Below are 16,185 nucleotides of genomic sequence, written 5' to 3' on the forward strand. Positions count from 1 at the left end.
TAAGGAACAGTGGACAGAGGTGGGAAGGGGTCGGAACCAAGGAACAGTGCTCAGAGGTGGGTAGGGGGTGGGACTAAGGAACAGTGGACAGAGGTGGGAAGGGGTCGGAACCAAGGAACAGTGCTCAGAGGTGGGTAGGGGTGGGACTAAGGAACAGTGGATGGAGGTGGGACTAAGGAACAGTGGACGGAGGTGGGAAGGGGTCGGAACCAAGGAACAGTGCCCGGAGGTGGGTAGGGGGTGGGACTAAGGAACAGTGGATGGAGGTGGGAAGGGGTCGGAACCAAGGAACAGTACTCAGAGGTGGGTAGGGGTGGGACTAAGGAACAGTGAACGGAGGTGGGAAGGGGTTGGAACCAAGGAACAGAGCTTGGAGGTGGGTAGGGGGTGGGACTAAGGAGCAGTGGACGGAGGTGGGAAGGGGTCGGTACCAAGGTACAGTGCTCGGAGGTGGGTAGGGGTGGCGACAAGGGTTGATGCAGAAAGTGAGAGTCCCTGCACCTATTCTCCTAGAGCAGTGGTTCTCAACCTGGGGGTCAAATGATGATTTGCCAGGGGTCACTGAATCCCGGGCTGTTCCTCTCCCAGCCCTTTTGTGGCCTCCCAGCAGGGCTGTCCCTGGAGCCTGTGGTCGCCCAGCTGGGCTGTTCCTGGATAGAGAGAGATAAAAGGGAAAGAAAGGAGAACAAAGAGAAGAGTGGTACATCCTAAAATGTACCATAAGGGGTTTTAATACTGTAAAGCCGCGTACACACGATCATCCGATGAGAATGGACCGTTTTCATCGGTTAACCGATGAAGCTGACTGATGGTCCGTCGCGCCTACACACCATCGGTTAAAAAAACTATTGTGTCAGAACGCGGTGACGTAAAACACATAGACATGCTGAAAATAACGAAGTTCAATGCTTCCAAGCATGCGTCGACTTGATTCTGAGCATGCGTGGGTTTTTAACCGATGGTTGTGCCTGCTAACGATCGCTTTTTTTCCCATCGGTTAGGAATCCATCGGTTAAATTTAAAGCAAGTTGGCTTTTTTTAACCGATGGTTAAATAACCTATGGGGCCCACACACGATCGGTTTTGCCTGATGAAAACGGTCCATCAGACCATTGTCCTCTGTTTAACCTATCGTGTGTACGAGGCCTAAGGCTCTGTTCACACCTAGGCGTATATACGCCTGTAGTGCGACGCCGCAGCCGCCCCTGAGACGCTGGAGGGATGATTTTACATTGCCCTCTATGGAGATGGAACGCCGAACGCCGTACGCCTGCCGCCTGAAAACAAGTCCCGGACCTTTTTTTCAGGCAGCTTTCGGCGTTCGGCATAGGAGATGTGAACCATCTCCATAGAGGGGGTACAGCTGCATTCACAATCGCGGCGTTTTGTCGCCGCAAATCGCAGTATAAAACGCCGCAATTTGACGCCGCAATTCGCGGGACAAAACGCCGCGATTTGGTACGCCAAGGTGTTAATGCAGCCTAAGAGACTCAGGAAGCGCTAAATGTCCGCGGGTTAGGGGTGCAAATTACTTGTCTTGCCTTGGGTGCTGACAACTCACGCTATAAAAATGATTTTACTGTTAGGGGTCCGCACAACTTAGGAAATTTTATCAAGGGGTCAGGGCACTAGAAGGGTGAGAACCACTGCCCTAGAGATAAAGACCTTGGTTATACACATGCCAAAGTCCCCAAATTGTCTTTATTCCTGAGCACTATTTACAAGGACAACTATAGTAAATAGGAGTAGATGTGCACGCCACCTAGCGGCCGTTGGGAAGAAGCGGCACGCACAGCTGAGCGGATGCCGGGGATGCAGCCTAGCGGGTTACCCTGTCATCAGACAGCTGCTAGGGCGCGGCTGTGTCATGGTGGGGCGGGGCCGTGCTCCTGATCTATGGGCACTGGAGGAAATGAGGCAGTGACAGAAAGCATGGAACGTCCTGGCAGGTCAGCGCTAGAGGAGCCCAGTATACACAGCGGAGCGCAGGAGCAGCCGTACGAGTGTGCAGAGCCATGGAGAGGCGGGGGAGTGGTGCTGGTGTCAGACACACACACATACAATGTACAGAGCACGGCTCAGACCCAGGTAAGACTTCTCACCTCATACCCAACCTGTCACCTCTCACTGACAACATGGTGTCCTGGGGGGCGCCTGTACAAGACGCTACATTCTAATAATGGGACCAAACCAAATGGTTTAGTCATATGGCAATGTAACCTTTCCCTCGTGTCACCCACCATCAGCAACACTTTACTAGAGGGACACATTCACTCTGACTGATAGGAGTGTGCTCTGAGCACCAAGGGTGGTGATTCCTTAGGGTTGTGTCACTAGTGAGGTGCACAATGTGTTGTCAGTAAACATTGTTGTGGGACAGCTGCAGTGTGATAATGTCCCTCTATGGATGTGTATCCCATGTCTGCTGGTTCCTGTAATGACACCCCCCCCCCTTTCCCACAGCTGTGAACTCCTGGTGCTGCAGGGGTTAATGTCCCCTCAACAATTCGCAGAACTCTTCGTTTACTTTCTTGCAGAATGCAACTTATTCTGGGATTAGGGAGATCCTGTCATTCATCTGCCTCTTCCCCATTCACAGAAAGGCTTGTGTTCTGGGAGAAGAATACTAGAAGTTTTGTGAATGGTTGGAGACACAGGAATGTAGATCTTGTCGTTCGTCTGCCTCTTCTCCATTCACAGAACACCTTGCTTTCTGGGGGGAAAATATTAGGAGTTTTGTGAATGGCTGGGGAGACAGATAAGGGGGATATTGTCATTCGTCTGCTTCTCCTCTTGTCACAGAACACCTTGTATACTAGTAGTTTTGTGAATGGTAAGGCAGATCCTGTCATTCATCTGCCAATCCTCCGTTCACAGAACACCTTGCATTCTGGGAGCAGTATACTAGGAGTTTTGTGAATGGCAAGGGAGATCCTGTCATTCATCTGCCAGTCCTCTGTTCACAGAACACCTTGCATTCTGGGAGCAGTATACTAGGAGTTTTGTGAATGGTAAGGGAGATCCTGTCATTCATCTGCCAATCCTCCGTTCACAGAACGCCTTGCATTCTGGGAGCAGTATACTAGGAGTTTTGTGAATGGCAAGGGAGATCCTGTCATTCATCTGCCAGTCCTCTGTTCACAGAACACCTTGCATTCTGGGAGCAGTATACTAGGAGTTTTGTGAATGGCAAGGGAGATCCTGTCATTCATCTGCCAGTCCTCCGTTCACAGAACGCCTTGCATTCTGGGAGCAGTATACTAGGAGTTTTGTGAATGGTAAGGGAGATCCTGTCGTTCATCTGCCAGTCCCCTGCACAGAACGCCTTGCATTCTGGGAGCAGTATACTAGGAGTTTTGTGAATGGTAAGGGAGATTCTGTCATTCATCTGCCAGTCCTCTGTTCACAGAACGCCTTGCATTCTGGGAGCAGTATACTAGGAGTTTTGTGAATGGTAAGGGAGATCCTGTCATTTATCTGCCAATCCTCCGTTCACAGAACACCTTGCATTCTGGGAGCAGTATACTAGGAGTTTTGTGAATGGTAAGGGAGATCCTGTCATTCATCTGCCAGTCCTCTGTTCACAGAACGCCTTGCATTCTGGGAGCAGTATACTAGGAGTTTTGTGAATGGTAAGGGAGATCCTGTCATTCATCTGCCAGTCCTCTGTTCACAGAACGCCTTGCATTCTGGGAGCAGTATACTAGGAGTTTTGTGAATGGTAAGGGAGATCCTGTCATTCATCTGCCAGTCCTCTGTTCACAGAACGCCTTGCATTCTGGGAGCAGTATACTAGGAGTTTTGTGAATGGTAAGGGAGATCCTGTCATTCATCTGCCAGTCCTCTGTTCACAGAACGCCTTGCATTCTGGGAGCAGTATACTAGGAGTTTTGTGAATGGTAAGGGAGATCCTGTCATTCATCTGCCAGTCCTCTGTTCACAGAACGCCTTGCATTCTGGGAGCAGTATACTAGGAGTTTTGTGAATGGTAAGGGAGATCCTGTCATTTATCTGCCAATCCTCCGTTCACAGAACACCTTGCATTCTGGGAGCAGTATACTAGGAGTTTTGTGAACGGTCGGGGAGACAGAAAAGGGAGGGCGAGCAGCACGATCCTTCACACTATTACCCTCCCCAGCACCAGGAGTTCATAGTTGTGGTTGGGTCTCCACCATCAGAGAGAGGAGGATTGTTACAGAAGCCAACAGAACATGGTATACACATCATTAGAGGGGAATGGTTGCACTGGTGCTGTATATTCTCCCCCCTCATAAAAAAGATAACGTGTTCCAAGCTTTACACAGAGCCTTCAGACTCCATCCACACTTATGCGACTTGTCATGCAGCTTTGGACATCAAAGTTGCGTAACAAGTCATTCCCCATGTTTTCCAATGATGACCATTCATATATGTGCAACTTAAAGTTTCAGCAACTTCAGAGTAGTTTATGCACTACTGTGGTCTGACTTTCATGCACGTTGGGGGCCATAGACTTCAATATTGATGTCCGTGTCAGCTAAGCCAGCCATAGATTCTTGCCCAGTTTAGCAGGGATCGGCTAAGATTTGAACCATCTATGGGTAGGCGGATTGTACCCAAGTAATCAACTTTGGTACAACCAGCCTGTCCTTCATCCCCCACCCCTTCTTTTTTTTTTCTTTAATGCAATTATTGTTTCAAGGCGGAGTCTAGGGAGGGGCTAGGAGCTGGGCTGAAGTGGGCCTCGTCAAGTAGACAGTACGGGGCCCCATGATTTCTATCAGCAGCCCTGGTTGCAAAGGGGAAACTGGGCAATGGAGGAGCAATATAAGTACCAGAAAGAGATGGGGGGCCTATATTTAAGAAAAGGCAGAAACGCATGTAGCCTTGTAGTAAAGTACTAAATCTTATGACCCAGAATTTCAATATGTTGTATTCCTGCATATGGTGACATATGAATAATTTGTCATGTGGTGGTGTCTCAGGCTGCAGTAGCTAAGTGGATATTTATTTATTTTTTTACACAAATAACATGACCTTTATATAGTGCAGCAGCGCCCAGAGCCCTCCTTTTACTTAAAGTGGATGTAAACCCCAAAAATTGTTTTTTTTTTTCTTTTTGATGTCACAATGTAGAAAATAAGATTTCCTATCATCTGTGCCCAGTCTTTCAACACCGAGTTAATCCAGCTCTGAGCAATCCTCTTTTATTGTTCAGTGAAAATGAACAGACTTCCAGATAAAAACCTGTCTAAATAAAAAGTCCTTTCCGTCCCCTTGCTTCGAGTGAGGCTGGGTTCACACTACGGTTTTCCCGTCCGTCAGCCGCATACGATTTCAGTATTGAAAACGTACGGGCCCGGACGGGAAAACGTAGAGATAGACAATGCATTGCAAATCGTATGCACTCGGATGCATCCGGGTGCGTACGATTTGCTGGCAAAACGTTTTTTAAACGTACGCAAAACCGTGTTCAACCACGGTTTTGCGGTCGTTTTTAAAACAGTATGGCAACCGCATACGTTTTCCTTTAACATTAATGTTAATGGAAAACGCACATATGTGCGGTGCCATACGTTCCCGTCCGTTTCAGCCGCATACGTTTTTTCATATAAATTGTATGCGGCTGACGGACGGGAAAACCGTAGTGTGAACCCAGCCTTACAGGGTTTTTACATCTCTCGTGCACTAGCTTGGACATCTGCACATTCCTGGATGTTTATCATAATAAGGGGGGTGATCCACAGTTCATTGTGAGAGGTAATGTATGTCACTCGACGCAAGGGGACAGAAAGGACTTTTTATTTAGACAGGTTTTTATCTGGAAGTCTGTTAATTTTCACTGAACAATAAAAGAGGATTGCTCAGAGCTGGATTAACTCTGTGTGGCAAGACTGGGCACATATGATAGGAAATCTTATTCTCTACATTATGACATAACAAAAAAATTTTTTTGGGGGGTTTACATCCACTTTAACTTAACCCGATCGTTCCAGCTACGGGAACGAGCACAGCTGCTCCAGCGGCTGTCTCGGGTCCTCATTGGATAGATTGATAGCAGCAAAAGCCAATGGCTTCTGCTGCTGTTAATCAAATCTGTGAACAGGTAGAGTCTTGCTGTCTATCATTGGACGCAGCTGCAGGACTCACTCAGGAGCGTGCCCCCATGGAAAACGGCTCTCTGTGGGGGCACCCGAGAAGAGGAGGAGCCAGGAGCGCTGCTGGCGGACCCCAGAAGAGGAGGACCGGGGCCGCTCTGTGCAAAACCCTTGCACAGAGGAGGGAAGTATAACCTGTTTAAAAAAAAAAAACCTTTACAACATCTTTAAAATGGACCTTTGCCCAAAAATCAAACTTGGCAAACTTTTTGGCGGTGCATTTACTTTCATGGCCTGTTCTGCCTGCAGACGCGTGAAATAAGTGTCATCATCAGATTACAACACCAGTTATCGCGTTTGAGCCTTTTATCACATCAGTCAGATCAAGGACGTGCATTGCACATAAAGCACAGTTGTGTTTTTCCCTTAACTTTTCTGAAAATGATAAAATGTATACACGTGTTTGTATCGTATTGCAGTAGTGTGGGATTTGTCACCTGGCTTTCAGCATATCTGGTGAATGTGTATTTGATTACAAAATAGGCAGCATGTTACTGTTGACACTTCAATTCAAGTGTACCCACCCTTATCAGAGCTGTTATTTTCTGATATTGCATTTCTTGGTTGCAGGCTCAAGAAAGGCAAATTGTTAAAGAGGAGTTCCACCCAAATTTGGAACTTCCTCTTAACCCACTCCTCTCCCCCTTACATGCCACATTTGGCATGTAATTTTTTTGGGGGGGGAGTGGGGGCTTCAGCACGAGTGGGACTTCCTGTCCCACTTCCTCCTTCCTGTAGGCGACTAAGCTTAGTCGCCTTCAGGAAGTGGCTGCTGTTGGCGATCGCCTAGGACACGTCACAGGTCCTAGGCGATCTCCTGGCCAATTACACGGCGCCGGGCCGCGCCGCTCGCGCATGCGCAGTGCCGCGCCGCTCGCGCTCGCGCATGCGCAGTGGGTGCCCGGCCGTGAAGCCGAAAGCTGTCACGGCCGGGTGCCCACACTGAAGATGAAGACGCCGGCCGGGGAGGGGGGGAGAGGAGCGGAGCCCCGGCCGGCGCGTCGCTGGAGCGCTGGAGCAGGTAAGTGCCTGTTTATTAAAAGCCAGCAGCTACACTTTTTGTTGCTGCTGACTTTTAATAAACACACAAATGGCTGGAACTCCCCTTTAAAGTGGATGTAAAGTAATTTTTTTTTTGTTTTTATTAAAATTCACAAACATGTTATACTTGCCTGCTCTGTACAGTGGTTTTACACATAGCGGCCCGGATCCTCCTTTTTCTCAGGTCCCTCTTCTGTGCTCCTGGCCCCTCCCTCCTGTTGGGTGCCCCCACAGCAAGCACCTTGCGATGGGGGCACCTGTGCCAATTTACAGCTCCCTGTGTCCATTCATGTCCCTTTTTCTCATTGGCTGACTAACTTTGACAGCAGTGGGAGCCAATGGCGTTGGACTGCTGTCTCAGCCAATGAGGAGGGGAGTCCCGGACAGCCGAAACATTGCTACAACAACGCTGGATCTAGAAGGGGCTTGGGTAAGTATTGGGGGGGGGGGCGGGGAGCTGCTGCACACAGAAGACTTTTTTTATCTTGATGCATTACGATTAAAAAAAAGACTCTGCCTTTACAACCCCTTTAAGAGCTATCAGCTTTGCAATTAACAAATATCCTACGTAGGCAAAAACTTCAGTAGACTAGACTGTTTTATATATCCCAGGAAGCACTGCAAGCGTGAACAAGACTTAAAGCGGGGGTTCACCCTATAAACCCCAAAAAAATTTTTTTTTCCTCTACCATAAAATCAGGCATTGTAGCGCGAGCTACAGTATGCCTGTCCCGATTTTTTTATCCCTGTACTCACCTTGTACTCGTACATCGAAGATACCGACTCCCCTCGGGGAATGGGCGTGCCTATGGAGACGGAGGATGATTGACGGCCGGCTCTGGCGCGTCACGCTTCTCCGGAAATAGGCTTGGCTCTTCACGGCGCCTGTGCGCAGGCGCCGTGAAGAGCCGAGACCTACTCCGGCTGTCTTCGGGGAGAGTGACATGCCAGGGCCGGCCGTCAATCATCCTCCCTCTCCATAGGCACGCCCATTCCCCGCGGGAGCCGAAATCTTTAATGTACGAGTACACAGTGAGTACGGGGGTAAAAAAATCGGGACAGGCATACTGTAGCTCGCGCTACAATGCCTGTCTCGATGGAAAAATCATGTCAGTGAGGGTGAACTACCGCTTTAAGACTCCAAAACAATTTAATATATTGTATCTTACTAGATGTTCGGTGTGGTGGCTAAATACTTGTGTGTTTTTTTTTGTTTTGTTTTCTTCACGGTATGATGATCCTGCCAGTAATGCGTTTCCTTTCCTAACGTAACAACTCTCACACACTGTATTGTATCTAGAAATAGTGTTGCCAGACTGTTCTAGGAATTGTTAGGACTGCCTGTGTGAAACCACTGTAGTTCATACCTGAATGATGCGTCCCTTTAGCATAGGACAGCCTATTCATTTAATGGGCTTTCCTAGACACAACAAATGTGCCAAAGTAGCTTCTGCACCATTGTTCAGTCGTTTTTTTGCAATGCATTTGTTTTTCACGCAACAAAAAGCGGTATTGCTACCTGTGTTTGGATTTCATTCAGAAATAATTGCAGTGCATGCTTTGGTGCACATTTCACGTGTTCCTGGAATACAAAGGTGTGAATGGAGCTTAAGGCCGGGTTCACACCTATGCGAATTGAGTGCGGCTTAAACCGCATCCAATTCGCATAACATTATAAATGTCATTGATTTTAATGAGGCTGGTTCACATATGCGAGATGCATTAGCACTGCGCATTGCCCAAAAAACGTGTGCGTTTTCTAGATATTGCAGTGCGGCTCAGGTGCAAATTCAGGCCCAATATCTTCTATGGGCACGCATGTGATTCGCAGGTGTGTTCGTTTCTTATCAGGATTTCTCCACCTCCACTCTCCCAGGTCTCCAAATTCGCATTTAAAATGGAGCTGATCTGCTGAACAGCTCTGTTATCTCTTTGCAGAGATAACAGAGATGGAATTCGCACCGCACTAGTGTGAATCAAGCCTAAACCTTTTTTGGACAAAGTGATGGGAGATCCAGATTTTTCAGTTTTCTGCAGCGCTTGAGGCGAGGAGAGATCTTCCAGATGGAGCAACTGGTAAGGTGACAACTGTCTGGGAGGGAATTACCCTTGCATCCTGAAAGAAAACTTGAAGGAAAATCGCACCAATAGGATGCAAATGGCAAATTATCATTTTTAACACCTTCTTATTATATCCAGAGCTATAAAGAAAAGGCTTGGCTAGAGGTACACTTTAATGGAGAATTCTAGTAATATATATATATATATATAATTTTTTTTTTTTTTTTTTTTCAAAGGAATCCTTAATTGCAATGCTGAACATCAACCATAGTTCCAACATTGTAAGATCATGTCTTGGGGCACATCTGGCTGTCGTATGTAGAGACATAATTTGCTACTGATTCTCATGTGACTTTCCCAACGCATGAAAGCGGCACACACGTATACAGTTGACTGCTTCTGGATCAGCCAGGTTGTAAATAAAAATTCCAACAAGCTGAAAAATCTCTGCATGCAATGAAGAACACTTCTAGCGTCAGAAGTGGCTCAAGCATTGCATCAGGTCATCATTATTGGGCTGGGATTTTTTGGTACACCACGTGTTCTGTTTCATAAAACAAAGGCAAATGCATTAAAGGGAACAAATAAAATTGGATGATCACAATTAAATGGAAACGTAAGGGTACATTCACACCTGCATTTTTGGCCCAACAACATATACAAGTGAGATCCCCAGTGATGAGCTGCAGGAAGCAGCCCAATTTCTGACCTCCTCCTAAATAATAGTGTTTAACTGTCTTTGGTTTCAGTACATTGGGTCACTGACCCTGAGAGAGACTTTCACCAAAATGGTCTTCAATGGCCTCCCTATAGCTCCAGCTCAGAGCTTCCTTTAAAGTAGAACTGCTTGAAAAATTAATTGTAGGTGCTTGGCACAATGTCCATGCCAAATGGGAACTATATTTAAGGGCCTGGTAGCCAATCCAGGTTTCCCACGTAGGGGTTTCAACTCCACTCGGCAACAATGTTAACATAAAATACCAAGCCACCGCCAGCTCACTTTAACAGCACGACCGCTGCTAGTATACTGGCTTTTCTGGCTCGCTCAGCCTTACTGCACAGGCCCTCACCTGGACTCTCCAAATGGGATTTTCCAGCCCCCTCAAGCTTGCTCACTCTGCCAGAGACTTCTGGACTTGCTTCAGCCCCCCTCAAGCTTGCTCACTCCGCCAGAGACTTCCGGACTCCCTCAAGCTTGCTCACTCCGCCAGAGACTTCTGGACTCGCTTCAGCCCCCTCAAGCTTGCTCACTCCGCCAGAGACTTCTGGACTTGCTTCAGCCCCCCTCAAGCTTGCTCACTCCGCCAGAGACTTCCGGACTCCCTCAAGCTTGCTCACTCCGCCAGAGACTTCTGGACTCGCTTCAGCCCCCTCAAGCTTGCTCACTCTGCCAGAGACTTCCAGACTCTGTCCAGCCCCCTCAAGCTTGCTCACTCCGCCAGAGACTTCTGGACTTGCTTCAGCCTCCCTCAAGCTTGCTCACTCTGCCAGAGACTTCCAGACTCTGTCCAGCCCCCTCAAGCTTTTTCACTCGGCCAGAGACTTCTGGACTCGCTTCAGCCCCCTCATCTTCCTCCACCTCCCAGACTTTCCAAGTCATTGGGCAAGGAATCCCCCCTCACAAGGGATGCACTCTCACATAGGCTGTAGGCAACTAGCAAAGCCTTGACATCGATTTGAAGGTTCCGCCCGAACCAAAACAATTTTGGAACCATCAAGCTCCCGAACTACCAAGTCTGGAGAAAACCTACAGCACAGCTTTCTCAGTTCACTATAAACTGCACAAATTTTGCTAAATTCTCCCTATTGCAGGTCCTCGCACAATATGTTTTATAGTTTACTATCAAAGATCTGTGGTTGTGTTGAGGTTGTTTTATGATTTCCAATCCTCATGCTGTACATCCAGGAAGATCACTTGGTTATTTTACTGTAATGTCTGGATTCCCTACCTGCTTCTAAACTTGAAGCTGTCCTTGGATGTTGGAGACAGTGGGGAATGATGTACCCTGTACTGTTGTTTGGTGTACCTGTAACTACATCACTATTTGTAAGCTGTGGTAATGGCTCTGATGTGACATAATTCATATTGTGAATTATGTACACCACAATAAGAGGCGACATTAATGGCATTTTGATTTTCATGTTGCTTGCCTAAGAGAAAAAAAAGCATGGAAGAAAAATATTTTCTTAGCATGATTTATTTTGACAGGTTCCCTTTTTTATTTTCTCTTGGTAAATAGTTTATGCTGGCAATGACAGGCAAGTACTTTAAATGGACACTAATTTCTACATCTAAGAGTAAGAGCTTACAATGACTAATATCAGCAAGGTTGAATATTTGGCAATTAGTGGGCAGTTTCCAAGGCGTGTGCTTGAGATTTAAAGCTGTTTAATTGTTGGGAAGTGGTCCTGTTACCCGTACAGATCATAGCCATAATTGTAGTTTGAATTTCTTTTACATTCTGGTAAACATTATTAGAGAGGCTGCATCATAAGGTCACGGCTGAGGCGCGCCTTGGATAATCAGTGGCTGATTCACATTATGCTTTCCTGTTTCCTCTAAATAACTTTTACGATTCCATTCAAATTACTTCATTCTTTCCGACAATACAAGCCAGTTTTTATCAGCCTGTAAATATTCAAATAGATGTCAGAGGGGGAAAAAAGTATAAATGCATACTTCAAAACAAAAAACGTGATTTAAATGCAGTCTCCACTAATCAGAAGAGCAAATTACGTTTTTGTAAGCTGACTGGATTTCAGCTTCAAAGCGTTGGCAAGCCAACTAAAGAAATGGGACCCTCTCTGCAGATTTTTAGCGCTTCCATGTTCGCCCGGTCTTTTTGGCCATGTGAATGGCCGGGCAGGGGAGACGTCACTCCCATAAATGCGCACAGGAGTTGCATCACAACAACGCAGAGAGGGCCAATAAATGTGGTCTGAGCTGCACATGTGTGGCTCATATTGCATTGCTATGACAAGACCTCTAGGCTCTCTTTTGTTATAAACACCCTGCCTGTCAGCATTTTTTGTTTTTTGTAACCTATGACTTTACGCCAACTTTAACCATCTCAATACCAGACTTTTTTTTTTTTTGCGATATAAGCGGAAAAAAACAATGAATATTTTTGTATGTATTTTACTTTTGAAAATTGTTTTAGTACCAATGGCCTTTTTTGTTTTTGCTTCCTCCTCTGTATTTAAAAACACACACTCACTTGTGCTTTACATACCCTGGCAGAATTTTGATTTCTTGGCCATTTCTTTTTTTTATATATACATACAACATATTTAAATAACTTTTTGTCTTCTCCCCCCCCCCCCCCCCTTCCTCCAGTAATTTTTTGATGACATACTGCATTCATCATTGTTATCAATTTTGAACACATTTCCTGTGCCTTTTGTAGCTCACACATCCCTAAAACATCAGCGATCCACCTCCTTGTTTCACAGTAGGAATGCTGTACCTTTCATCGGGCCTTATAGACTCCTGTCCAAATGAAGCATTTATGGTTGTGGGCAAAAAGCAACATTTTTGGTCTCATCACTCCAAATGTGCTAGAAGGTTTGAGGCTTATCACTGTGCCGTTTGGCGTATTGAAAGCGGGATACTTTGTGGCATTTGCGTAGTAATGGCTTTCTTCTGGTGACTCGACCATACAGCCTATCTTTCTTCAAGTGCCTCCTTATTTTGCATCTTGAAAAGGCCATGCCACATGTTTTCAGAGTTCTGTATTTCACCTGAAATTATTTGTTGGTTTTTCTTTGCACCCCGAACAATTTTACTGGCAGTTGTGGCTGAAATTTTAGTTGGTCTACCTGACCGTGGTTTGGTTTCAACAGAACCCCCCCCCCCCCTCCTTTTCCACTTCTTGATTAGTTTTGAGCACTGCTGATTGGCATTCTCAGCTCCTTGGATATCAATTTTTTTTATATATATATATATATATATATATATATATATATATATATATATATATATATATATTATTCCTTTCCTGTTTTTCTACAGTTCAACTACCCTTTCCTGCAGATACTTTTACAATTATATTGCTTTCTCCATGACTCAGAATCCAGAAATGTCAGTGGAGCACTGAATGAAAGATGCGAGGGTCTGTCAGGAGTCCAGAAACTCATTGACTTTTTTTTATATACACACTAATTACAAGCAAACAGATCACAGGTAAGGATGGTTACCTTCTTTTTTTTTTTTTTTTTTTTTTTTAGCCATTCAAACTTGTTAATATGTACACAAGTTATCTGGCCAAAATCACCAGGGTATGTAAACGTTTGATCAGGGTCATTTGTGTAGTTTCTGTTATGATTTAAAAAGAGTACACACAGTGGATGATAAATGGCTTTAGCCTTGCACTAACCATGAGTGAAAATGTTTTTGTGTTATCATTCATATTGTCTGAAAAATGTAATGCAAGAGAGAGTGTGTGTGTGTGTGTGTGTGTGTGTGTGTGTGTGTTGTATATCATCTCTATCTACACACACACGTGATGGCTGTGACCAATCAGAGATGGTTGTAATCATTGAATGGCTTTCATTCATAGTGTACTGTCATGTGAACGGTCACAAGGTACCAGGGCAGACCATGTACTGCAAGCAGAAGCGCAGGATGTCATGACGTTCACCCAGGATGGGAGAGCTCCTGCTCATTCGTCATTCTGCTATAGGCCACAAGGGAAGCAGTTAAATATTTTTTAAAAAAGTATCTAAAGTGTTGTTCACCTTTTTTGTGTTTGTGTGTGTGTGTGTGGGGGGGGGGGTTCTTGCTGTATAGTTAAATTCAAGGTAATATGACAAATGTTACAACCTCTTGCAGCACAACTTGCTTGTGTATTTATATAAACCTTTTCTTCAATAAGCCAGTGGAGGAAAACGGTGCCTACATGTCACACGGTGGGATTATCTGTCGTTGGTGAGAGTGTAACCCTGACAACCTGGCATGTGGTTTACCATCCAAGAAGTTAAAACTAACCAAGCTCCACAGCCCTCGCTGTTTTGACCTCTGAGGAAGAGGTTGGGTGTCATGGGCCATCATACAACCTAAAACTACAACAGCAAAAATGGAAAGTTCTGAGAGGCACAGCAAGGTGAAGCAACTTGGGGCCCATCTGAAATGCACTTACTATGGAGCCACTATAGTATAATCCATTAAAATGCAACCCTCACTCCACGCTTCTTTGTACTTTAGAAATTTCTGATACCAAAGTATTTTATTGGCAAATGGAACAAAAAATACAGCATACATAGTCTCAGAAAGAGAAAGATCAACATAACTAAATGTTAAAGCAATTCTCGTGCAGGAGCGATAAGTCTGAGGAATCGTACAATTCTACTTTTCAGGTCGCATGTCGCCTAACCTTTTCCTCAGTTCCAGACAGTCAGGACTGGAGTTGGGCAGTTTGAGCTGCTTTCTCCACTTGAATGGTAGGCAAAAACGTTCTTTATTTTGATACATGATTAAAGGGTACAAAGGTGTGAACCTGTCTTGCGGCAATTATTTGATGGCATTTTGCATATTTCATGGTCAGCAGATGGTGTTTATAAATTAGAGACAAAGCAGGTCAAAGATGGCATCTTCTTGTCGGATGTTGCATTTGGGGAGCATTGCATTCTTTGTGAAATTTTCTGCTTCATGAGACCTAGCTACAGGCGTCCAAAAGCAGACCTATATTTAAAAAAGTAAAAATGCACAGTCCAATGTGTGTCCTCTCTCACAGCATGGCCATAAATGATCCCTACTGTGCAAACAAATCTGACAGATGGAATCCCCAGCACTTGCTGACTATGTCTTCTGAATGTATTTTGGAAGGTTGATGAAATCGTGCTTCCTCCTCTATAGCTACAGAACATGCTTTTCATAAAACTTTGCATCTCCTGATTCTTCTGGGCTGATTTTTTTTTTTTTTCTTCCCAGTACTTGTAAGTAAAACCGCAGAATGCCACCAGGACTATGGTAAAATGGCTATCACGTGGACTGTTTTCAAAGACTACACAGTGTAGTTGATTACAAACATTCCTATTTAATGCATCTTATTTTTTTTTTTTTACACAACCTGTTAACAAAAAAAAAAATCCTACAGTTTGACTGTATTAAGATAGGGGGGCCAAAGAGTCAGCTGGATAGAAATGAAATTAAACACAGTAAAACCTTGGTTTGAGAGCATTTTGCAAGACAAGCAAAATGTTTTCATAAATGTTTTGCCTTGATATACAAGCGATGTCTTGATATAAGAGTAGCGTCATGTCACAACTGAGTATAAAAAAAGAAGAGAGGAGCCTCTATGTGTAGCAATATGGTTACATTCAATGAAGGTACAACATTTAGCAACTTATTTCTACACTTAGAGGTGCCTCTCTTCTCTTTTTTTTTTTTACCCTGTAAAAAAATGCTTTGATATACAAGTGCTTTGGATTGCAAGCATGTTTCTGGAACGAATTATGCTCGCACACCAATGTTTTACTGTACTGTAATATAGGCCTGGTGGTGTCTCGGCCAATAAGGAGGGAGCCCTGAGAGCTGGGGCTCTTGTGCATAGTGCTGGAGGAAGATCAGGCTCAGGTAAATATGGGGGGGGGGGGGGCTGCCGCACAGGTTTATTTACTTTCATGCATATGTATGTTTGCCTCAAACCTTGAGCCTTTAGAACCACGTTTAAGGTAATTGTAAAGTGTGGTGTTATTAAATAAAATAATAAACATGTTATTCTTGCCTGCTCTGTGTAGTGGTTTTGCCCAGAGCAGCTGGGATCCTCCTCCTTCTGTGCTCCTGGCCCCTCCCTCCTGTTGAGTGCCCCCACAGCAAGCTATGGAGGCACCCGACCTGCAGCTTCCTGGTGTCCATTCAGACACAGAGCGATATTCTCATTCTCGACTTTGACGGCAGCGGGAGCCAATGGTGCTGCTGCGTTTCAGGGGGAGGAAGCTTGATATC

General features: G+C 45.3%; 1 protein-coding gene across 1 annotated transcript in view; it reads left to right on the forward strand.

Moving 5' to 3' along the window:
• Positions 1-1,856: 1,856 nt before the first annotated feature.
• FAM241A (family with sequence similarity 241 member A) overlaps positions 1,857-16,185 on the forward strand; it is a 60,638-nt gene continuing 46,309 nt past the window's right edge. Inside the window, exon 1 of the mRNA XM_040329310.1 lies at positions 1,857-2,088. Coding sequence (XP_040185244.1) covers positions 1,897-2,088 — 192 coding nt within the window. The 5' untranslated portion in view covers positions 1,857-1,896. The remainder of the gene's footprint in view (positions 2,089-16,185) is intronic.

The sequence above is a fragment of the Rana temporaria genome, chromosome 1 (assembly GCF_905171775.1).
Source record: "Rana temporaria chromosome 1, aRanTem1.1, whole genome shotgun sequence".
Lineage (NCBI taxonomy): Eukaryota > Metazoa > Chordata > Amphibia > Anura > Ranidae > Rana > Rana temporaria.